This window comes from Blennius ocellaris (assembly GCF_963422515.1).
Source record: "Blennius ocellaris genome assembly, chromosome: 5".
Taxonomy (NCBI): Eukaryota; Metazoa; Chordata; class Actinopteri; order Blenniiformes; family Blenniidae; genus Blennius; species Blennius ocellaris.
Genome location: NC_137654.1, coordinates 21,637,800 through 21,663,524, shown reverse-complemented (window position 1 = coordinate 21,663,524; position 25,725 = coordinate 21,637,800). Strand labels below are relative to the sequence as shown.

The 25,725-nt window shown below is 41.2% G+C and overlaps 2 protein-coding genes across 5 annotated transcripts in view; both read right to left on the bottom strand.

Moving 5' to 3' along the window:
- The window catches only part of LOC308130423 (membrane-associated guanylate kinase, WW and PDZ domain-containing protein 1-like), a 46,210-nt gene extending 36,482 nt beyond the window's left edge, over nucleotides 1–9,728 (bottom strand). For all 4 annotated transcript variants that reach the window (XM_080496797.1, XM_080496800.1, XM_080496799.1 and 1 more), the window contains exon 1: nucleotides 9,601–9,728. The gene's annotated coding sequence lies outside the window, so the exon portion shown is untranslated. The remainder of the gene's footprint in view (nucleotides 1–9,600) is intronic.
- LOC308130510 (membrane-associated guanylate kinase, WW and PDZ domain-containing protein 1-like) overlaps nucleotides 1–25,725 on the bottom strand; it is a gene marked incomplete at its 3' end in the record, with an annotated part of 46,002 nt that overhangs the window by 2,873 nt on the left and 17,404 nt on the right. Inside the window, exon 2 of the mRNA XM_080496913.1 lies at nucleotides 17,270–17,386. Coding sequence (XP_080353039.1) covers nucleotides 17,270–17,386 — 117 coding nt within the window. The remainder of the gene's footprint in view (nucleotides 1–17,269; nucleotides 17,387–25,725) is intronic.

Genomic DNA, 25,725 nt, shown 5'->3' with positions numbered 1-25,725 from the left:
CAAAGTAACACTGCCAGCTAAAGTTCAAGCGGGATCATTCATTTCACTGCAGCCGGCTTCTTGCTGTCAGCGGATCTCTGCTCTCACGTTCATGACATGTACATCACAAGCTTTTCTTGCGTCTGACACGTTGTGTGTTTATAAAGTAGCGGAGTTCACATTCTGCACTGACTCACTGCTGTGAACATCCAGCTTCCAGCTTGAGTTTTTCTTTCGGTCTTCATCAGAAGATCTTTCATGTTCTGACAAGTGAGACGACTAGAAATTATCAACACACAACAAACTAAAAACAATGACATTTATACTTTTGGTTGATTATTCAATATTATACACATTAAAGGATTGGATACCAGAGTACCAAAACAGTAGAAACGTCTTTGTTCGTGGCATACACTCGGACTGTATCATCGCCTATTGCTAGTCCAAAAGAAAAGTACAATTCTGCACTCCGTTAAGCTAAAGATATACAGAAACAATCAAAACCTGACATTAGACTCAATAAAGAATGACTTGGCTTCTTTGAAAATACTGTTGTGCCAGACCACATTCCTGAACCGAGCTAAAGATATGTTGTGAAGATTTCCTTGAATGCGCTCAGTGTATGACAGTAGCAGTGAGGTCAGCCTCCCCGTCTTGCTATCAGTGTTTTCTCTGGGCCGCGGTGAGCTCCGAGCTTGGCTCTGATAAACCAACTTCCACTGAGAGTCATCAATGTCCCCATTGTTTCACTGTCAGAAACACACGTTAAGATACATCTTCACTTCTGAGAATGAACCCATATTTGCTCACACAGAGGCTGTTTATTCAGAGAGAATACTGCATCTTATTGAAATATAGAAGTTTGTATTTTGCCTTTGAGCTTAAGGAGTAGATATGTTTGACAAATATGTATTTATGATGGGGTGATTTCATTTTTGGTAATCGTTTTTCAGTGGTTTTCCCAGTACAAACCAAAACAAAACAAAAAACAATAACAAAAAGATGAAATGATTCACAAAGACAACAAAAGCCCTGCTCCAAATGTAAGCCTAACAATCAAAACTCTAGGAACACAAGTGCCTGTTTGCTGATGCAGCAGAGCTGTTTGTTAGAAATGCAATAAAGTAAGACGTCTGTGTTACTATGAGCCATTTGTTTTGATGTCGGTAAATTCAAAATGACAGATTTGGGTGTATATCTCCAGATATCAAACACACAAAGCATTTGGAATTTAATGGTGTCAGCGGGTGTGATTATTCCGTGAAAGGAAACAAGAGACAGCAGTGTCAGTCGGCTTATTGATGGTATTTTCATTCAGAAGTTACTCTCCTGTTGGTGCGCTGAAACTAAATGATGCTGCATCCCTGGTGAAGCTGGTCTGGGTGCAAACTCGCACAACAAATCACGGGTAGCTATAAATGGTGAAAGCTTGTGGTGCAAATTCTCTATAACTTCTAACCTTCCTCACTTCGCACTTGTAATCTATCTTGTGGCAGGAGACTGTAGATACATCAAGCATGCACGATGTGTCTACAATCCCATAAACAGCAGAACACGGAATACACAGTGAGGTGGGATGGAAGAAAGTTGTACTATTATATAACAGTAAGAGGCTGACATTGTTTTTATGATGATAAAGAGGCTTTTTGTCTCCTTTTGCAGTAACTCACACCTGCTGATCCGACACAGACTGACAGGCAGTGTGTTCACCCCAGGACTGAACGTGTGTCTCAAATCCACTAAACAATAAGTCACACTTTTACTTTCTCATCGACATGTGTGTTTTCTGAATTTGACGCGACACAGCACACAGAGCAACATGAAACCTCCTTTAAAGTGACGTTCTTTATTGTACTAGGTCACTCGGTAGCTCTCGTTTGTAAAAACGTTTCTCGATAAGACCCACATGATGTTGACCTTAAACGTATCTGATTATTCAATCTAAAATATATACAGTACTATACATTTTAACCAGTCTGCTGTGTTTACCTACGTTTTGGTTTGAGAGGTTCAGTAAACTAAGTAGAGGTATCGTAAGCTAAAATAATCAAATAACTGACTGATCCTTGACACAACAGGTAGAGATGAGATGAGATGAGACTGTAGCTGCTGTTCTGTTGTTAACATCGGATCTGCTCGAACAGAGAAATGACTCCACTCTTGTTATTTCACCACTCTCACAACCTCTCAGCCACCATAACAAAAAAGATTGCAGTGTCTGACATCTTCAAGGATACTTTTCCTTTCAACTCTCACGCAAGATGAAATATGCAAATACAAATGACAAACAAAATATAAATAGTTAAACGCAACAGCTTTGAACTCAGCATGCAGGAACTACACCTTCAGTCATTCACTACTCTGTGTAACAAACTCTCGGTAGTTTCGTTCTGCATTGTGCAACAAAATGAGATATCAAACACTTATTAACCACTGTCAGGTGCTCAGTGAGGACAGATCAGCAATTACTGTGTTGTGGGATTTTCTGCAGCCATGACATTTTGGTCAGAAATTGAAAGTTTACACAGCTGTTTTTGTGTTCTGTTGTAAAGTCATAGTGGATAAAAAAAATAAAAAAAAACCGGCGTCATGCACTATAGGTTAAGTGAAGCCATTTTGACTATGAATCCAGCAACTTTGTGGGTGTGAATATAAACTCAGTGGGAATTATGGATAGTATTAAATAACCTAGCAATCCGACAGGGAAAATACATTTACCAAATTTTCTGTACTATATCTCACAACTGTCATGAAGTGTCATTATGAGGAAAAAAACACACATCGGTAGTTTCTGTTTTTCTCCTCACAAGTTTCTCACGCACTACTCCAAAAATGTATTCACAACAATATTTAAATATCTGAATAAAAATGTTTTTGAAGATAAAACAAGTTATATTTGAATTATAAAATTGGAATATATTTTGATCGACAGGCCAATGTATGTGAAATATACATCTGTATGAGTGCATCTAATGAAATAATGAAAGTATTTCTTTTTATTCCATGTAACCTAAAATGTTTGAAGCAGTTCTGGATTTCGATTTTTGATATAATATGAAGTTTGACTAAATCAGCATTATTCTTCCTGTAAAAGCTCTCAGTCATTAGAGTCAGTAATCACTACTTCGATCGAGGTACTGAACTGCTGACTTGACACGTTCCAGAATGCAGAGCTTTGTTAAAAGGAGTGGTTCAGGCTGGAGAAGCCCGTCAGGTAAAGAAGCTCCACTATGAGTGCACTGAGGCTGGAGCCAGTCTGTCGTCGTCACGGGCAGGAGGATTTTAACTGGGCTAAAAGGAGGAGAAACCATTCATTGCTCCAAAACTCGACTCGTCTTATCTGCTGCATTTAAGAGAATCTTTCAGCTGTTGTCAAGAAGAAGATGACACATTAAAAACCCAAACTACAGACAAGCAGCAGGCTGTTTTGAGAGCAGCCTGGTTCTCTCTCACACTGCATTAAAGTCAAAACTGGTATCGGGAATCAAGTGCAAAAATCTCCAAAAAACATTTTTAAGAGGTCTTTTTCCTGTATTGTGAATCCCACTTTAATTAACCTTTTGAATCTACTAGAACAACATTTTGAGAAATTCAACAGATTTTAAATGACTTGTAAAGAAGAATCGCCCGTTTCAACCTTTTAAAAATGACCCCAAACTGCAAGGCACACAGGAAAAACTGAAACAAACATACATAAAAGAATGCACTAATCAGTTAGACATAGAGAAATGTTGCTCTCAGGAGAACACACTACAGAAATACGCAAGCCATTTTGGCATGATCATGGAAATTACTACACTTTATGCAGGATCTTAGGATCTTATTTGGTTTTAGTTCAGATCATATACATGGTTTGAGTTTTGTCTTTTTGTCAATATTTGGGCCACCCCTTTAGCATGATTAGTTCTGTAAACATGAGAATAATCAGGCAGGTCGATTCTGTTTCTTCATTTGCTCATAATTCACATGCACTCTGTGTCTGAGCTCGAAGTCACAGGAAACACCAACATGTTTGCCACATGTTTACAGGTATGAGCATCCACACTGACACATTTACAGACTCACGATCTGGGAGATGAAGAAAGAGAGGAGGAGTGTGTAAACACACATGTGTAGTCTATTCAGGGAGTGAACTATAAATATCAGGATGCTGAAGCCAGTTTCTGTCCTCACTGGCAGTTCATAAAAAGCTCTGGAGCAGGGGACATGTGTCCCTGAAGCAGGCTGTTTCAGTGCATGCTATGACCCACATCCTGTCTCACCATACTGGGACACTCACTCACTGCGACTGAACATGGACCATAAACCGCAGGACCATCTCACACATTAATTACAGACCTTGAAGTTGCACCCCTTTGGGAAACAATATCGCCTTACAGTGGAGCTCATTCTACTGTGGATTAAGAGGACGTATAACAGGAGGATACAAACTGAGAGACTCCACATTCACTACAGCAGCATTATTATAGGCATGATGAAACATAAAATACAAATGAGCCCGACAGCATTTATCTGGAGCAAGAGTTAGTGAAATGAAGATGCTGACCTCAATGCTTGTAGTTTTCAGCCCATGTGACGAGGGCTGTTTTCTGAAAATGATTCCATACAAAACAGCAGAGGGCAATCCTTTGTTTGGAAAATGTCCTGGTATTTAACTTTCCGAATATAATTAAGTTGGTTTAGATGAGAAAACAGAAACAGAAGTTTTATGACATTTGGCCTGTAAAGCATGTACATGTAAGGTAAAAAGTCACAACTCTTTTTATCTTATACATTCTGACAGACTCAAGTTTCCACTGCCCAAATGTCTTGGACGGCTTTGAGTTAGCATACTATTGGTAAAACATTTAGGGGCTATTTTATCAAGCTTCGGAGAAAAGCTGATTATAAGGCCATCTGGCTGCTGAATCTTTTACAATGCACAAGGCTCAATTTCCACTGTTTTGGCAGCCAGTGATTTATATTTCCTTTCTTATGTTGCTCCAAATCATTTGAGTTTGCATCATCACAAATAGTGACCTCACTAAAACTACAGAAATCTAGAACTGGCCACAGCTTAAAAAAAAAAAAAACATAATCGGCCTGCAAAAAAGAAGACATTTGTGCATGAAGTGAAGCTCCACTGCAGCCTTGGCTGGCAGGCTGGCACAAGCTGTGCGAGTTTCTACCGAGAGAGAAGCTGTTATCTGTGGAGGCCGACTAAATATTTCATTCATGTAGCTGAGTGAATGTTTGTATTGTCTAAAAGTGTCCCAGGCTGGCCAGAAATATCCACACATAAAATAATACTCTGTGCATGAGCAGGATAAAAAGTGTGACGCTAACGTTGAGTTTTTCAGATGGAATGGAAAAGTCAATAGTGAAGGTTTTGATTGCAGTTGATGTTGCATTTTAATTCCCTAAATCAAACTTTATCATGTTGTTGTAAAGCCAGGCTCATGGCATTTCATCCAATGCAGGTGGGGTTGATATTCTTCCACCTCAGAGATCAATCACTCCTGAGGGTGTTTATCTTTTACTTTCAGTTATTTATTTACTCCTCAAATCAATTATACTTGAAATGACACACCATTATGTATCTATGTTCCAAATAATGTATTTGTATAACTTGTTGTAATTTTTACTGAATCATGTTAAAATTTACTGGATAAATTCCTGCTAAAAAAATCACTAACAACTGTTGTCATGCGAGTATTGCAGCTCAGGTTTAGCCAATATCGTGCCATTGGGCAGATTTTAGACTGCAGGGTACATTTACATGAGGACAGTAAATAGATGTGACATGATTTGAGTTATGAACAGTAAAATAATGTAAAAGTCCACCAAAGTCATGATTTGAACAATAATGTTACGGTGAGATTTCATTCATTCAAAACTGCCAATAAAGAACTTCACAATATCAGAGACTTGTTAAAACAAGTTACTATGAACATTCCTGTAATAACTGTGTGAGCGTTTTTTCACATTTAAGCATAAATTAGCCAAAATGTTTATAACAAGCAGCTTCAAAAAGGTCCATCACTCATAACGTACAATGATGGAGCATTTTAGTGTTTGCAAAGCATGCCTTTAAGCTGAAAATTGTTATTATTGTTATTATTATTATTATGCAAATTCGATTGTCCTTATATTTTATTATTAATATCACAGGTATTAGTTGGATGATGATCATTTTAAGCCCATTTGACCAGTATCAGTAGACGTTACTCCAAATTACTGTATTATTGAGTTTATTTGAAGGTAAGTGTATGTCTGTTAATTACAGTTACACTTCTTAAAAAGTGCCATATGATTTATAGACGTTTCCTTTCATTACTGCATTTTTTTTTTAAATCATCCAAACAAAGTGTTGCAGAGCAGGATTTCATTTTATGAGTTGATATTTATCTCTGGACCTTCTGTGGCCTTTCTGGTTGAGTCCGTTTTTGACCGCTGTCTCAGTTTAGTTCTGCTACTTGAGTTCCATGAATAATCCTCTTTCCACACCCACACAACCTCCAGCTCTGTTCACCTCCTCTGATCTGGACTGATCTGAGAAGTTACCATCAGACACACAAACATACATCCATTCATCCATCCCAAAAACATGCACGTTTCCATCTCGCGACGAATCGAGAGCACTAACCGCTGCTCCACCATGCCGCCCCCACCACTAGTGACAACAAACTTTGTGTCTGCAAGAAGCATAACACCATCGACATGCACATACTGCAACAACAGCAATAATCACAAACACACACAAATCAAGGTGAAAAAATGTCCTCCTGTGTGCGAACAATGGGCAGTGGGCTGACATCTGATACCCCCTCAATCGCCTTCCTGCTGTTGATGGTCTGAGGAGCTTCCACTCATTGTCTAACTCAGACATACGCACAGAGAGAGACACACGCACACAGTTGAGCCAAACATCTGCTGTTTTTAACCCCTGCTGCTTGTGAGTGTGATGGTGGCGAGTGGGGAGGGAGGGGAGCCACATGATGACAAGCACTGACCTGGGAGGGAGATTAGCCGGACCAAGGGATTGGAAGTTCTGCAGGGAACTGACCGTTTCTTTCTTTTCCACTTCTTTAGAAAATATTTCCAAACAATGCTCCAATGATGAGAATCCAAGAAGCCAATCCTATCATCAATGCCGTGTCTAAACCTTACAAAACCTAAGCTGCAGCTAAAAATTAGGGATTGTTTCAAGAACAAACACACCGTCTCTGTTGACGGGGAAAGTGTGTGTTATGAAAACAGGAGCAGAGAAGTGACGTGAGGAGACATTACGTACATATCGCAGAGCAGACAGAGCAGAGGAGGGGCAGAGAAAGCAAACAGTCACACGGGGAGTTAGCAGGGAACTCTCTTGGGCCTCTAAGCCAATTACCAGAGCTGCATTGATTGAGGCAGCACTTTAAGGCCTCGTCTACACAAGTAGTCCCTTAATACACTGGTCAGATGATGGGACGGGCTCAACCGCAAAGTATGGATGCACAGCCATTTGCATCCATTACAGTGTCATCGGGGCAAATGGTTTTTAGTAATGCTAATAAGACAATCACAGCACATTTATCCAAGTCAATGTAAATGTCTGCACATGGGATGAACATGAATGAATCAACACATGTGTCCTCCGTCTTCACGTCCTGGAAGTTAGCAGTGCGCTGCAGCTCCACATGTTTCTCAGTGCCAGCTGACCGGGACAGCAAGGTGACTACTACATCTTCAGTGCCGTGTGGCTGTGTTCAATCACTACTTCCATCCCCCATTAAAGAGACTGCTGGCCCATAATGATTTATGAAGGGGAACAGGGAGCGAATCAATGTAGCAGAGGCCGTCAGATTAATGATTAAGCAAATAGCAGTCCCACTACAGATCCTATCAGGGACTGAGGTGCTGCTGAGAGCATGCCATGCTGTAGTGGGTTCAATTAACTTGCACAAGGTTGGGAAAGCTACAGCAGTTCACTGCAAAGACATCCACACATTTTCAAAAGACTTCAAAACAGTAATCCTGATGAATATATGCTGAGTAACGGCTATTTGGGTCAGTACTTTACTAGGAGGATTTAAAAATGCATCTGTGTATCGTATCAACCAATGTCAGACAATAACAGACTATCTTTGTGTCTTAAATTGACAGTCCTGTGAAGGAGTAGTGTAAACAACACTTTTTTCCTCACTTTGGAATATTTTCAAGGAATAATCAGCATATTAAGAATAAAGTGTAACCTGTAATATCCTTGAAGCAAAACTAAATAGCCAAAAGTCTAAACTACAGGTTTTTATGATTCTTTATTTTGTTGTTTATTTTAATTGTTAACATGTTTAAAATAAGTTATTGTATGTCTCTTTAAAATACCATTTGTGATAAATAACATTAAAGAAGAAAATTAAAACAATACAATATATGATGATTTTTCATTTTTGTGGATTTGAACAGTATTTATTTTCCTGTTCTTTCTTTTTCTTTTTCTTTTTTTTTTTTTAAACACATATGCAGTTCTGTGTTTGGGACAGGGAGCAGCTGTTGAATTTGTTGTTTTTAGTCCCCTTCTGTGCTTCAGACTTGTGACCTTTTGGAACCACATCCAAAATAGTGTTAAAATAACGTAGTGAAATAAGATCTGTTGTAAATACAATCTCGTGCAGCAGGACTCCATCTGATTGGACTAAATGTTGACATGCACAGTACATGGAAACAGCTTACTTATATAAAGAGTAACTTAATTTATCAAAAGTCTTTATTTAACTTCTGTGGAAGAAGGAGCAGGATTCTAGCTGTGATTGCGTGAATACGGTCATGATGGACATACCCATTAGAAAAAGGAGCGAGAGAGAGAGAGAGAGGGAGAGAGAGAGAGGCCAGACACACAATACTGCTGCTACCCAACACAACGGGCCATTCTTTCAGCCCGCGCCACAACACTCCTCGCAGCCGAGTCCAGCCGCTATTCTCCTGCTGTTTCCCCAAACTCCCTCCCCAGCTCTCCCCTTTCAATATGGGAGAGCAGAAAGAGGGAGGGGGACTGAATATGAATAGTGGGTAAGCGCACATACAATCTGAGGCATCATTAGCTTGGAAATCTCGTAAAATGCCACAAAAGATGGCAAGGCTGTGCTTGAGAAGACACTGTTTATTGGAGTGAAAACGCACAATAGGGAAAATGGAAAGGAGCTTCATTTAAAGCGGAAAGCTGGGAGAAGAGAGAAGCTCCTGTACAAGGAGGGTTGACACAAGGAGATAAAAAAAAGGGAAAATTGAAAAGAAAAGATGAGGGGGAAAAACATAAATTGAGGAGGCAATGGAAGGCACAAAATGCGTTCTAACATTAGACCAGTGTGTCAACAAATCAGTGTTTAAAACCAACCCATAAACAAACACCACCTAAGACAGAATAACATGCATATTTGTGAATGCATGGTTCCGCACAGAGCACAACACATCACAGTTCATCGATATCATGCCGTAAATCAGCAGAAGCTCTTCCTATAGTCTGTCAAAAATATTAAAATTAATTACCTGTCTGTATTTCTGCCTCTGTTTAACCATCTTTTCTCCCCACCCACATCTCCTCCAATGTAATCCCGGAAGCCAGAGCATCACTCCCAGGAGAAGAAGTAAATGTCACAGAATTACCTCTACAGCGCCACTGCTGCCTCTTTCCTTTCTGCGCCTTCTTCCAGAGTAATATTTATCAAGACAACTCCAAGCAGGCTGAATTCTGCTTTCCCCGCTCTATCCAAGCCAGCCATGGATCATCCAGCTGTCTGTGTGCAAGTGCTAGCTCCCAGCTTGCAAGCTCATTCAGGCAGGCAGCTAGTAGGCAGCTGCCGTTTTTCTTCAAAGCTCTACAAGCAGAGCAAATTAGAGGTCCAGCCCAGCTTAGAGGCTAAGCCAATGTGAGCTATTCACACTCCAGTTCCTGTCTGAGGCCAATGGCTGCAGCCCCACAACCCCCTGCGTGCTCCCGCCCACTCCCACCCTCCCTCTTTCTCTTCTTCCCCTCTCCTTCTCCCGCTATCTTAGTCATAAATATAGACTCTTGACATTACCTAACACATGGTCTCTCATGATAAACAGCGAGCTTCATGCTCGTCTTTCGACTGAGAAAACCTCTGGAGGTTAAAACTGGGTTAAAGGATAAGAACAGCTAGGGACACAGCCAAAGTAGAAGGTGCTACTGATGTATTTAACATGAACAAAGGTGCAACGGTTGACAGCCAATATTTTGGTGCAGCGCTGTTGGCTGGTTGGATTTGTTTACTATCCTTTGATGAGACTAGACCGGAGAGCCTGGACTTGATTAGGACTTCAGGAGATTAATGGCCCAATGGCTGACCAAAGGAAAGCTGGTACCTGGCAGCACAAGCCTATACCTGCATGGACAGGGAGTGCTGCCTCAGTAACCTGACCACAAACCCCAGCGGCTGCCCTGAGGGAAGAGGACTGCAGCTCAGGATGCACATGGTCCATACTCAGACACACAGCTTCATTGTACCACAGCTAAAAAAAAAAAAAAAAGGTTCCTTCACTTAATTTTACCCAAACTTCAACTGAGTCAACTAAAGTATTGGTAGTTTGAGAGTTCACAAATCTTTCTGAATGTGCAACACAGGCCTGATCTACTGAAGATCTGTGCAAAAATCCGGCTCAGCCTTCAATAGATATGTTGTAGTTGTGGTGATGAAAGGTTTTTCCTCAGCTGGCTCCCCAAGACTTTTGTTTGCAAACTTTATGATGAAACATTTTCTCAGTCTGATCATCTCCCACATTGTACTACTCCTTTTGTTTTCCTGGACAAATTCTGATTTATTTGCTGTTACCCTCCAAAATGTTTGAGACCATCCTCCAACGTGTCAAATTCCTCTGTATAATACGATATTTTGTTTCTGTGGGCCATAAACTCACACACTTACATGCTCAGGGCGCCATTCAGTCACTCCATGGAGAACTCAAGCAAACAAACATGGAAACAATGCAGATTCCAACAGGTCTATCTCATATAAACAGTGGATGCAAATCCTCATTTGAATACTCCTCTCACATGATGTTATCCTTAGATGATCACCTGCAAAATCTATTTCATCAATTTAACATGCTTTATGCCTGATTTTAGCAAATCAGGCCCGCAGAGTGAACTTAAAAGATTAATTATACAGGAGTCTCTATTGCTTCTTTAATATTATGTGAGTTTAATTTGTAGAAATAGTACTAATTTAAAATTACATTTTCCAGGTAACAAACAAATATGACATGTTAATTTGCAAGGGATTTCAATTATTTCCCCTCATTAAACTTGTCTCTTGCTTTATACTGACAGAACAGACGGGTAAGTGGCATCAACTTAAGTCACATTATTGTTTCACTAAATCTACACAGACTTAATAGAGCAGTATATCTTGCAACATATTGTCATTTTCACCTCACAAACTAGCTACAGGCACAACTCAGCTACGATGACAGAATAAAATTGATTGCCCTGAAAGGACTTGTTCGGTTTGTTTAATCTAAATACAGTATGTAAATTAAGAGGCTGGTCAAATGGTGCAAAGGGTGTAGCGAAATCTTCCACTGGTGGCTACTTTACTATGGATAAACTAAGGCTGTGTAATAAGAGGCGCACTCATAAACTGGGGTAAAGATGACCAAAGACCCTGCAGAGGCATAAATACAACATTTAGCACTGGAAGTTGAAGCATGTTTAGTTTCAGATCGGTGCAGCACCATCACAAAACTCAATGGAGGAAGTGATGTCAGCTACGATGAAGGCAAAGCAGCCACCAGAGCAGATTCACATCAGAATTATCACAAGACACTCACACACAAATGAGTCTTCAGGAACATAACAGAGAATCAACTGTTCATTTCTCTGTCCTCAAGGGTTGTGATCAGCTAAACAGACCGTCAAGCTCGCTGTCTAAAGCCCGACAAAACCAAACTCTTTATTTTCTTTGGTTCAAGAGGCAGATTTATGTTTGAATCAGATTGAGGTCGGCACATGAAGGTATTACAGATACCCCTCAGCTTTAAAGACTGATTATATGAGGTATTTCTAGACTAAAGGGACAGGATAGAAGCTCATTATTCAGAGACTGATCACTTTACCTTCACCTCAGTGACTGGGTGATCCTGTCAACAATCTTCACATCTTTATACACAAGATCAGAGGAAGGCTGTTTTACATGATGTGGAATCGGAAGCTGAAACAACCTAGCAATTGCAAGGAACAGTACATATTGCTGATCACAGTGGTTCTTTATCAGGATTAATTAAGTTGATCCAAGACAAGACTTGGGGGTACAGTGTGTTCTGAACTCCAGCTGTAAAATGTTGTTTTGCTCTTCTGGATGATATATTGTAGGATGCCTTTGCAAAGGGCCTGAAGGAGATTGTCAATAACAAAACAACATCAGAGACCACAGCCTCCAGGGCCACCTCCCACCCACCTGCCAATCACTGTGACAATAAAATAAAAGGAAAAGATTTGCAGTTCGTTTTGGCCTGTACATGGCATGTAACACGTTTTAATGATGACAAATGAAGCCTGTTTGTCACTGTATCTGTGAAACATGAGGAATCTGGCACAGAATACACCAACATATGCATTAAACATAAACCTTGCACACCCTCGTAAACACACACACACACACACACACACACACACACACACACACACACACACACACACACACACACACACACACACACACACACACACACACACACACACACACACACACACACACACACACACACACACACACACACACACACACACACACACACACACACGGTCTCCACCTGTCTTCGTACATCATCACTATGCAAACTATGCACAAAAAAAAAACAACACACATATTTGCCCAGCTCCCTCAATAAGCTTGTTGTTTTTCCATCTCCACATCGGTCGCAGCGCCACAGACATTTGATCACATGAACGAGATATGAACAGTGTGTATGTGAAAAGCAGGCAAACAGAAGCTGGGGCCCACTCATCCGTTACAAGAATGAATGGCCATCATTAGCATGAGGCTCCCCGGCAGCACCCTGCAATGCAGCGACACACACAATGGCGAGTGCCACGCTTCCCCCTGCCGTTCCCCCAGAGAAGCTCTTTTGTTTGAGCAGCATCTGGACCTGACCTCCATGCATTCAAGGCTGATGACCCCCCCTCTCTGTTCCCTCTCAGCTCCTCATATCTTCTCCTCTTCTCTCCTATCCTAACCTCTTCTTAAAAACCTGCTCTGGTTCTACAGCAGACCCCCACCTCCTCCACCACCTGCTTTCCTCTCCTCTCCTCTCCTTCCCTGTACCCTGTCCGTTCTTCACACACAGATACTCCCTCCTTCTTCCAGCTCAGGAGAGCAGCCATCTCTTGCTTCTTGAAAAGAAGCTCTGTGTATTAGTGGGCCTTATACAAAGCCTGCAGAGTGAATTAGAAAACCAAAAGAGGAAAAAGCACCAGGGCTACTGGCCATCTGTCCCTCTGGGTTGGACGTGCCTGCTCCGAGTGCGCCTGCCCCCCTCTTTCCCTCACATAATTCCCACCCCTACCCCCACCTTTCCTGATTCCCTTAGCCTATATACACAGCATCAACTGCACACACACTCTCTGCCATGCATACATCACAGGCTTTGGATGGCGGATGGTGGTGGTGTGAGTGGAAAAACAAGCAAGAAGGAGAGAAAAAAGGAGAGAATAAGGAGCTGCCACTTGCCTGGATGCAGAGCGAGCCTGGAGCCAGGAAATCAAGCCGTAATCCCTTCCTTTGTGCGAGCGGCAAACAGAGAAATGTGTCTACCACAATGATTTTCCCAAGATCGGCAATGGAGTGGAAAACAAGGAAGCCAGGGAGGTGAAAGACAGCAAGGAGGGGAGGGAGAAAGAGAGAAACAGAGAGAGAGAGAGCGAGAGAGAGAGAGAGGAAGAGAGGGAGAGATGGAGGGTGAGAGCAGCAGAGGCAGGGAGACAGTGCGAGCAGCTCGACTGTGACAGAGAGAGACAGAAGAAGGCAGCAGCCACCGCCAAGCCACAGGGACGCTGACACTCACTGGAGGATTTGAAATGAAGAGAGGAGAGCGACAGCGAGAGGGAGGGAGAGATCGGGTGGGGGAGGGAGGATTGGTTCTCTCTGTCGCTCCAACGCTGGGATAACGGCGAGATAACCCTCATCCACAAGCAGCAGCTGTAGACGTGAGAGGGAAATGAATCCCACGAGAGAGAGACTTCTCTATCAATTGTGACATTTGCCGCACATGATAACAAAGGCCATCTGTAGGAGGGGGCCATGAGGCAGAGGTGGGAGTGTTGATCAGAGAAGACCGAGAAGGGGGGGTGGGTTGCTTTTCCTACAAAATCACATTCACACACACACACACACACAAAAAAAAACCCACCTCGGTCAGTGGTGGAGGGTAAGGGGCACCTGTTCGAGTCAGGCATGAGGAGAGGAGGCAACACATGTACTCAGGAGAGGGGGAGGAGACACCCAGACAAAGGCAGCACAGGGCGGAGAAGTGTGGCTTTTATTTGACTGCTTTTGTCATTCTGCCTTGTCATTCTAAGAAAATATTTGCATGCATGTGTGTGTGTGTGTGTGTGTGTGTGTGTGTGTGTTTTGTGTGTGTGTGTGTGTGTGTGGGGGGGGGGGGGGTGAGAGAGAAACAATAAAAGAGAAACAATAAAACAAGAAGGTGGCAGCATTACTAGGTCACCAAGAAAGCAAGAGAAGGAGGGACAGGAACAAGGGAATAGGAAAGAGAAGTAAAGTGTGAGCTGTCAGACTGACCAACACTGTGTGAGGACCACCCCACCCACCCCCCCTTTTCTTTTTCACTGCAAAACATAAAAAAAAGAAAACACAACATGTATTCAGCCTCACTGAGGGTCAGCCAGTGGTCAATGAATTGAATTCTATTTTCTGCTTACACTCGTTTCTCACTGGATGACACAATCCTTTATCACAATGAAACCGGACACAGTGGTTTATTTTAATGCTGCTTTAAATAATCACTTACTCATCCAATCCACTCAGGAAATACTTAATTTCATCGGGTCTGGGCAAGGTTTTCTTAAAAAAAATACTTTAGAAATCCTTTCAAGGGAAAATATGGATTGACATTAGCCTTGTCCTTTAATGATTTATCCCTGAAACTGTAGAGCACAATCTGTGGCCACACAAGGATGCTTTATTCAGAGACTCTGAAGCCTCCTAATGCTGCAAAACAAACAGAACATGTCAAGTATTATTACGTCAAGAAATATCATGGTCAGGTGGCTGTTCAACAACAAAATGCAGTATACACACAACTTGTGAGGTTAAAGATCAGTCAGATTATGTTTATGACAATGTTGCTCTGTATTTCATCTACATCTGACACCGGTAAATAATGAAGCTAAAAGAGACACAAGCTGTTCTTCTTGTAATATTCATGTGCAAATTTGGTATTTCTGACACTGTCATAAAATAATCTCAGGCTATCTGTGGTTGCAAGACTTTAACAACAGCAGTCCACAGATATCAAAGTACCTTGTATCAGATGAACAACCAATTTATTACTGTATTGTATTACCAAGTCACTAAACTACTATACAAGGATACCGACACCACTCTCCAGTATTGGGTACGATACTGCACGGAGGACTGGTACTTGGAAAAAGCTCTCTGACAAAATCCATAGTACGATGTCACGTCAAGTCGCTCGTAGGTACGCAAGAGATGATGAGCGATGTCCGCGGTTTTAAGATTCTTTAATATTAACGAGAATAACAAAAGTAAAGGGAGCTGCCATGTGTACTGTTACGGCTGCAAGCCTGCTGAAGATGAGCGAAGCGTCAAGGCAGAGGCTGTGCGCAGATGATTCACAGCAACTCATAGCCTTCACATATCAATTGCATATGTAGTATGATTTTGGTGTAATGATATTTAATAAGCATTTGTATCAACACTTAGTATTGGCAAGTCGCTAAAGGTAAGTACTTAAACACTACCCACAATACAATGTATAATTTGAAAGCAAATTTCCAAATGCATTAGGAGTGTGTTTGAAAATGGTACAACAGAGTCACTTGTTTTATTAGTTTAGTGGTCCTGACATCAGCGGCATTGACTGAGATGAAGAGATGTGGATTAAGAAAAAAAAAAAAAAAAAAAAAGAACATTATTTCTGTTACGATGAGAGGTGTAAAGCAAAGTGTTCAACATTGTTGTAGATCTACAGTTAAAAAAAGACAACAACAACAAAAAAAAATGTTCTGCTCATGTTTGATATTTATATGTGTTCTGTACCATACAGTGACGTTGGCAAAAGTCCAACATGCTCATCGTAATCAGACAGGAATCTATTTTCAATATATCAGAACATCATAATCCTGTGCAGGGCACCGGGGGAAGCTCAGAGAGTCGGATTTACACGTCACATGGCAGAGCGTAAGAGGACAGGCAGTCAGAGATTGAGAGGCAGAGAGTAAAAAAAGCAACAAAAAAAACAACAACAACAACAACAACAGCAAAAACCCAAGTGAGAAAAGGAGAGAAAAATACATTAGTATTAGTCTTGAAGCTGCAATTTGTTAGGGAGTGCTGTGATGACAATGCATGCATAATCCACAGCAGGACGCGCTGGTTGATGGAGATGATGGGCCCTTCTTTAGCTGATTAAATCATGTCTGTGCATAGCTGTGATAATCAATTAAATTTCTCATGGGAAAACACAAACACACAAGCCTTCGACGCCGCTGTCGATTCACAGAGCTGCCTCACTGCAACACGTAACGCTCAAGTTGTGCGGTCACCACAGCAAGTCCAGCAAAATGAATTGGGAAAACAAACATGACATGGTTACAGTATGAAAATGGACCGAGTCGCTGCAGATCCAGCTGTGACGTAAGCGAGCCCAGCTGTGGAGTCTGGCGTGGGCTCGAGTCACACTCTTTGTATATTTACAGCGACAGGAGACAGCTGCAAAAACCATGTTCAGACAGGGTCAACGCCAGAATGGCTTTAAGGTACAGTAACAATAAAAAATACCGCTGTAGGAGAGTATTTGTTTTTCTTCTCATTGATGGAGATCACAGCCAGTGAGCATTTTAAATGGTAAAAGGGAAATAATGTGTAATGAGATCATTTATACCCAAGTGAAAATGAGATGAAAGAAATGAGAAAGAGGCCAAAACAAAAGTGTGCCAAGAGGGTAAATATGGAGAGATTTCTGTTAGAGGGTGTCTAAAAGTACCATCCTTCAGCCAGATGTCCACATTCAACCAGCCAGCATCATCTTATTAAGAAAAAATGTTTTTACTTACAAGGCACAGCATGACGGTACAGATTGGCTCGAATGATCTTCTGCAGCTCATGGTCAGGGGAAGACTTCTGAAACCTCAAGCTTAGGTAGTGTTTCAGGTCTTTGTTGAGCTTGTGACCTGGAAAGAAAGCAACAGTCGACATAAACAAACATGACAGGAAAAAAAATATCTTCATAACATATCTTTGTATTTCTTTTTGGGTGGGGGGATTAAAAGCAAGGCCACAGCACCGAAAGTCCTCCGTGCTCAGATCCAAAAAACAGCACAGTTTAAATACTTAAAGACACGGGACAAAACCTTATTTGTCCACTGAATGTAGCTCATCCATCTATCTTCTTTCCTGCTTAATCTACATGAGGCCACGGTGGCAAAATGTCTTAGTTCTAGCTGAGGAACTTAATTAAATGTCTTTTTGAGGTCATGCGAGACACAAATACTAAAAACTGAAAGGGGGAGAGTTTAGGCTAAAAGCTCCGTCAATAGATAAATTCTATTGACAGCGAGCTAATCTGTTGCTCTGCATGTTGACATATTTGACCAATCATATCATATTTCACGTCTTTATTTGAACATTACATCAAACCTGGAGTCAGAAGCACAAAAATCAAGAAAAACCACTACAAAGACAAAAAAAAAATTGGTTAATTTCTGAAATGCTGCTGTTCGAAAATATAGATTCACGTGATCAAAAAAGAAATGCGGTGCAGTTGCTTCCAGGTAAAACTGTTATATTGAAGTGAAAGACAAATTTTATTGCAGTACTCTTACTTACAACAGTATCACAAATTAAATAATAATGTGCAGCCTTCATAGATATATTGCACTTATACTGTCTGTAAAAGTCTGTTATGTTGTCAGATGAAACTGTAAATAGTCCATAGCATAACCTTGTTAACCTTTTTTTTCCCCACACACATTGTTGAACAATTAAGATCAAACTTCTTTTTTACTTTTTAAATATTGCAACCTTTTAGCACTAAGCAATGTGCAGTCAGTGATAATGATGCACCATTGATTGGTGGTGATGAGATATTTAACATTTCCCTTGATTGATGAAAAGAAATGTCAGTTTTCTTCAGATATAAACCACTTTGCTATAGAAAGGGAAACAAATGTAATGGACTTGTTAAAGTTATTGGATCCAACAACCAGCTAAACTGCATAAATGTACAAAATGTCATGTCTTCTGAAAGCAGCAGATGGATCAGTAGATGCTGAAGCCGAGTTTGACAAAAGAGTGAAATGTTCTTCTTCTAGTTATAGGACGACATTTCAAATGAGTGATTCAACAAATACTAAGAGGAGCAGAGGCCCAGTAGGGAATACAGGTTGGTTCTTTCTGTGGAGCAGAGCCTGACCCAGGTTTGGCTAATTGATTAAAAGATGCTCTGATTGGCTGGATCCATCCAATCAGGTGAGCTGATGCTGATGACCGAGTCTGAACAGAGCTCCAACTCTCACAATGGGGCCAGATGGTCAGAGCTCGCTCTCACGCCAGGGTCTCATTTAGGACCATTTAATGATCTCCAAATATATCATCCATGTCTGGGAGAGAACTGGCAGCCTGTTCTGGGGGAGGTGCCACGGCCTCCCGCCGGCCTCAGATCACAGTGTTGGAGTCTCCCTTGGCTCAGTGTGAGGGGATAGTCGGTCAGTAGGTAGAGTTTAAAGTCACAGTCACAGACGTCCAACTGGAACTAATGAGAGAGGATTCTGATCAAATTATTTCAATTTGATTGAAAGTACACATGGCTTGGCAAACACAAAGCGATTTTCAGCTGAAGACGGTTAAGCCTCCACCCACTCAGCAGCTTTTTGGTTGAGCAGGTGCAGGATGAAAGAGGACAACAATATAAAAAAAAAAATCCAATTCAACTTTTTGCTAACGAGAATTCAGCTGATTCAAGTAACTTTTGTAAAATGTGCTCAGTCTTTAGCATTCATTTGTTTGTACTCGGGATGTGCAAAAGTATTGATACTTTTTATAAAACAATGGGATCTCGATATTCAAGCCCTCAATATCGATACCCCCACTGTACCACTTTCATATATATGGTTCAGGGTTCATTTTAATATTAAGTTGGCATGTATGAACACCAACATACAAATGACAGATTTGTTGATTTCTGCAGTGTTGGGAAAACTATGCAATGTCGTTTCAATACATTGGAACAACAGAATCAATCAAGTGAGCTATTATTAGATTATGTTACAGGCTTTTTATGAGACTGTAAAGTCATATCCAATCCAAATGCATCACACTATAGCAAGGTGGTGATGGATTTGTTATTTGTGTATTCTCTACTTGTTCATCATCCTCTGGATGTTCTCTTTTACACCTCTGCTGTACAAGACCTGTGAAAGTGCTGAATTTAAGTGAAAGTGGCAGAATCAGTCCAGTGTGCATGGAGCTCCAGATGACTCTAGTCACACCAAAAGTGGCCTTTTCTTGTTCTAAATGATGTACTCAAGTATTTTGTATCACAATATAATGCCAAGATAGCAGGACATCCTAGAGGTCAAAACACAAAGTTTCACGGTCATGCGGTTATAGACTGAACATTTGTTTGTTGTATGAAGCAGTTTAAGCCAGTCTTCGTGAGGCATTTCCTGAATACAGCTTGCACATCACTATTCTTGCGTGTTGTCGATATCTGTGCATTCAAAGAGTCATCTGCATTACTCATCAGCTCAAACTTGTGGCAGATTTGTTCGTCTAAATACAGCAGCAGTGAAAGCACCCTTAGTGAATCATCCGTGCTGCACTGTGTATCTACGTCTTTCTTGTCCGAATTGGTTCCACCCTCTTGAAACGTTGATAATGCAGATATTGCAAGTGGGCGTTGGACTATTTTGGCTTTCTACTTTAAAATACTTTGACATATTAGCTGCTGTGTTGTTAATGCCACTACAGTGAGGTGACATGATGGTTCTCAGTTTATGGCACCTGTCATTAAAAAAAAAAAAAAAAAAAGTTGGTTGCGCTCATTGGCTCCATTTGCCAAGGGAGATGAATTAAGAAATTCTAAAGTAAGCCCTGATCCCATACTGCTGACCTGAACAGGAGACCCCTGCCGTTAACCTTTTACTTACTTACCGTTTCCTTCTTTCCTGAACATAGTCTCCCTCTTTCCTTCCATTTCATGTTGTTATCGTTCTCTGGCCTGTAGTCTGTGCTCTCCCCTCTCTGTTCTTCCTGCACCTCTGTGCCTTCCTGCAGGATCTCTGACATCTGAGATCTCTGTGATTCCTGCCTCTGGCAAGTCTTAAGTGTGCAGATTAGCTTTCTCTTTGGTGTTTTCTGCCCTGTCTCTTTCTCTCCTTCCATCCCAACGACCACTTCTGAATCTGGATCTGTTGGAGGTTTTTACAGCAAAAGTTGTCGGTGATAAGATTGCACAAATGAAACATGTCTACAACGCCTACCATAAACGTCAACCGGACTATGCAGTCTACACACAGACAGACAATCACATAGCACGCAGTCAAGTCTATGGACAACTTAGGAGCATCAGTGAAGCTAACTTGTATGTCTTTAGTATGTAAAAAGAAGATCAACATAATTCTGAGAATCAAAAAGAAAGCAACCTGACACGGAAATGAGTAGAAGTTTAATTTCACTCAAAATATTTCACTTGTCTTGAAACTTTCACTGGTCTTGAAAGATTTTTTCAAGCAATTCTTAGATTTTTAGAAACGACGATCAGTGATGATCAGCACAAAATCTTTGAGGGTTTTTTTGGGGGCCGTTTTCTTCAGGTGGATCATCTGCTTCCATCGATATCTATCTGCCTCTTCTACTGTTACAAAAACTATCTCCATGTCATCCTTTACTACTTCCACCAGTCCGCTCTGAGGTCTTCCTCTTCTCCTTCGGCCTGGTAGCTTCATCTCAACAGCCTTTCTCTCTTCTTCACGTCACAAATCATACCAACACGGCCTGTAAAGCTTCTCTCTCACATGAGCCCTGACACTCCTCTCCATCCAGCCTGCACTTTCTTCTTCACCTCTTTAGTTACCTGTCCATTCTTGTGGATGGTTGATTCCAGGTACTTAAACTCATCAACCTTCACTGCTTCATGCGTCTTCCATCTTCACCTTTTCACCTGCCTCCGTCTTGTTCACACACACGCGTGCATTTTGTCTCGTCTCTGACCATCGTTCATTTTCTCTAAAGTGCAGACCTCAAACACAAAACAAAAGTGACATATCGTTCATTCCTTGAGATGTTGCAGATGTAATGCGTGTATGATGTAAAGGTTCTACCACACAGGTTAGGAACAAAGCAGGAAGCACCAGGGGTGTGAGAGGAGGAGTCACAATATAGAAGAACAGATCAGTGAACTAAATGTGGACATGACAACTGTCCTCAAAGCGAAGGATCATCATCATCATCATCATCATCATCATGTCAGCCTGAACTAACATCCGCCTAAAGCATCACTGACGATGTGAAGCAATTCTCCTGCAAAAAATATTGAAGTGACCAATAATAATAATAAATAAAGATTTGAAGGCAGAGATGGAAAAAGACACTATCAAGGTGAAATATAAAGGGATAAGAGTGGTTTTCATTGAGAATCAAAAGCAAAGCTGAATCAATATCACATAAGCTAATATTATCCCGCGGGGGGACGGTGGGTCGGGTGTTGGAGGTTTTCTGTCCAGAAGTGGAGTCACGGGCTTGTATTCTTCTTTGCTGTATTTTTCCGTATACGTGTACACACACACACACACACACACACACACACACACACACACACACACACACACACACACACACACACACACACACACACACACACACACACACACACACACACACACACACACACACACACACACACACACACACACACACACACACACACACACACACACACACACACACACACACACACACACAGTGCTAGCAAAGCACAGTCAGGTAATTGTTACCTAGCAACCAGCCAGTGCTGACGACCATCATTACGATCCCTGCTAGGCAAGCAGAAGTGAGATTGTAAAAGGGAAAAAAAAAATCAGATACAACAGCACCCTCTTTCTCTCTCACTGACACACACACACACACACACACACACACACACACACACACACACACACACACACACACACACACACACACACACACACACACACACACACACACACACACACACACACACACACACACACACACACACACACACACACACACACACACACACACACGTCTGTAGCAATTTGATTTATATAAACAACATCTCATCAAAAATGAAATATGTTCCACATACATTAGTGGTGGTATTCAGTGCCTTGTCAGTTGTGCTGGCTCAGATGCTTTCCTTGAGATAAAGACTGGTGTCAGGAACAACCCCCTCCCGAGGGTACGTGCAGTGAGCGCAGGGCGGGCTGCCCAGGTGTCGCACTCCATCAATGAGAAAGTCATCAAATATTCAATATTTATGAGGATTAAAGCCACGTGGATCAGAGATTACAATCACACCACTGTGGTGCGCGTGTGTGTTTCATATTCTGTTTACTTAGAATCTCTGTGGATTTTCAGTCACAAATCATGTTTGCTAAACAAATATGCAGATGTTGCGCCGCAGTAGACGTGTCATTCATATGTCCAATTCGAGAAAGAGAAATGGACGTCCTCCCATCCACACTGACATGACATTGTGGTTGAACTCATACACTTCAGTTGTGTCATTTTTTGATACCTTAGAAGGGAATTTAAACAATTTCATTAAAAAATTATTATATTCTTCAGCTTTCCAAAAGAACATAGGATTATTGCTTACAGCAGCATAACCAGTATATATTGCTAATATACAAGTACTTACAGTACAGCTACTTCCTATGCTTTAACAATCGTCTGTCTTTGTAATAGTAAACTGAATGCTTAATTTATTAGTGCTCTCACCTAAATGTAACCATCAACAATGCCAACAAATGCTGGTAAAAACTGATGTTATTACTAGTAACACAGTCATCTTAAATTTAGTTGAATATGATTGTGCATTAAAAGCTAACGAATAATGTAACATATTATAAATTACAAATCATTAAAAACACAATGATTTCTCTGTGTAGTGCACATTTTGATCATTTAAATTGATTTTAAAATATTTTCTTGCTTTCCATGATCCAAAGTCATCAATGTTTGTCTCTTAAAAGATTTTTGTTTTCATGAACTTCTCCTGATCTGAACATATTAAATACATGCAGGGTATTGAAGATGCTGACATTTAAAATCACATACAATCAATCTCTCATTAAATGATAAGAGCTTTGAGAGGATATTATTGTCATAACAACAACTACCTCAAACGGTGGCACGTATAAAGATATTTCCTGAGAGCTGAGATATTTGAAGGGATAGCAGGTAAAAGACTCAGGATTGGTGCTTTTTGAGATTGATGAAGCAGAAGGGAGCTCCTGTCCTCTTACAGATAGACAGAGTGCCATGGAGATAGATTTAACCCAAATAAGAGTGGATTATACACATCCTCCATGCCTCTAGTCAGCATTACATAACCTTAAATCTAGTTATGCATCCCGTCTCATTTTGGGAATGGGAGTGGGGGTTGGGGAGAGGGCTATGTGTGCACTGTGAGACAAATTATTGCCTATATCCTGTCAACACGTCACACACACAAACAAATTCAATCAGTCTATCTCTTAAGATCTATCTTCAAATATTAAGCGTGAGATAAAAAGGAAAAAAAGATTTTAAAAGATTTCAATAAAAATGTGATTTCAGTTGCTCGAATGAATAGAAGGACCATATGGTCGTAGCTGCCCAAAACATCGGTAAAAGGCTGCTCCTTACAGCAGCAGCCGTCTATAGTAATCACATTACAACTGTCATAGTACACGTCACTGTTACCGCCTGTCAGTCAAGACTGAGGGAGGACATTATTTCAAAGCAGAGAGGGAGAGATCCAAGCCGCAGTCCTTCATGTGGGTGGCTGTGATTATGATTCTGTAAGAGGAGTCGAGTCTAAGATCTTATGGAGTATTCATTTTGACGCGCGCGTGCGTGTGTGTGTGTGTGTGTGTGTGTGTGTGTCTCTCCTCAGCTGCTGATTGGAATTCATCTGCTGTCCTCCAGCTCAACACTGCCCTCTGTGTCGCAGAGCCTCACAATCATTAAGCCTGCTTCACACAGACCCGTTACCATGGTAACCCACAGCCAACCAGTGATTGAGAGAGGCTGTGTGTGTGTGCGTGTGTGTGTGTGTGTGTGTGTGTGTGTGTGTGTGTGTGTGTGTGTGTGTGTGTGTGTGTGTGTGTGTGTGTGTGTGTGTGTGTGCGCGCAACCTTTGTGAGATGCTGCCCCCCAGTGGCGGATCTTAATTCAATGACGTTGGGAAAAGAAAATAGAAAAAAAACAGGCCTTCAAAGGTTCCTTCAAAGATGTGGCAGTTAATCCCTTCAAGCTGCACTGGGAGGTTTTCAGAGATGCTCAATAGTTTGTCTGATGTTCTCTCTGTGGCTGCAGTGTTTTTCTCTGGATTTCCTTCCAGTCCAAAATCATCCATGGGAGGTTAAATAGTGACTCCATATTGCGTGTGTGTGTGTGTGTGTGTGTGTGTGTGTGTGTGTGTGTGTGTGTGTGTGTGTGTGTGTGTGTGTGTGTGTGTGTGTGTGTGTGCGTGCGTGCGTGCGTGCGTGCGTGCGTGCGTGCGTGCGTGCGTGCGTGTACACCCTGCCCGTGAGCTGGAATTAGTTCCAGGACCCCCTGACCCTGAACTAGAAAATTGGTCATTGTAAACGAACAAACCTAAATTAAAGTAACACTTTCGCACCTGCTAGTCAACTATTAGCATCTATATTCCTAATGTCTCTTCAATATTCAAAGAAGTTTGGTTGATTGTATGAAGTGTATACATGAAACCACTGCAAGTGCAATGGTACATCTTCCTTTACACTCTAGAAGTACACTCAATTCAGAGATGATGTATTGAAGCATGAAACTCTACCACCTGCCACATTAAACCAATATTATTATTTGAATAACTCCACATGGAGTGAGTTGGATAGCAGATAGTATATGTAACAATGCTGTGGCAAATGAAGGAAACACACCAAGTAGCAGACCACACATGCAGGTAGACTGCAGCTTTACTCTGGTCACAGCAGAACAAAAATCCCTAAATTACCACTACTCTGTGGGAGAATGCCACTGCTAAGGGGAGTAATTACTGATAGCAAAATATGTATTACAAGAGAGAAAGAACATGGCAATACTGGTAATGTTGAACTCCTGTTTCCTCACAGTATTTAGACTAAAACAAATTCCAAACATCATTTTAAAACTCCAGGCATTGTCCAAAGTCTATAAATGTACAAAGTATGTGTTTATTTTCTGAGCATGTGAAATTCAGGTGAGTCTTTCATGCAAAGTGTTAGTAACTTACAATCTTATTCACACGTAGAAATATGCTGATTTTTGTGGTTTCAAGCCG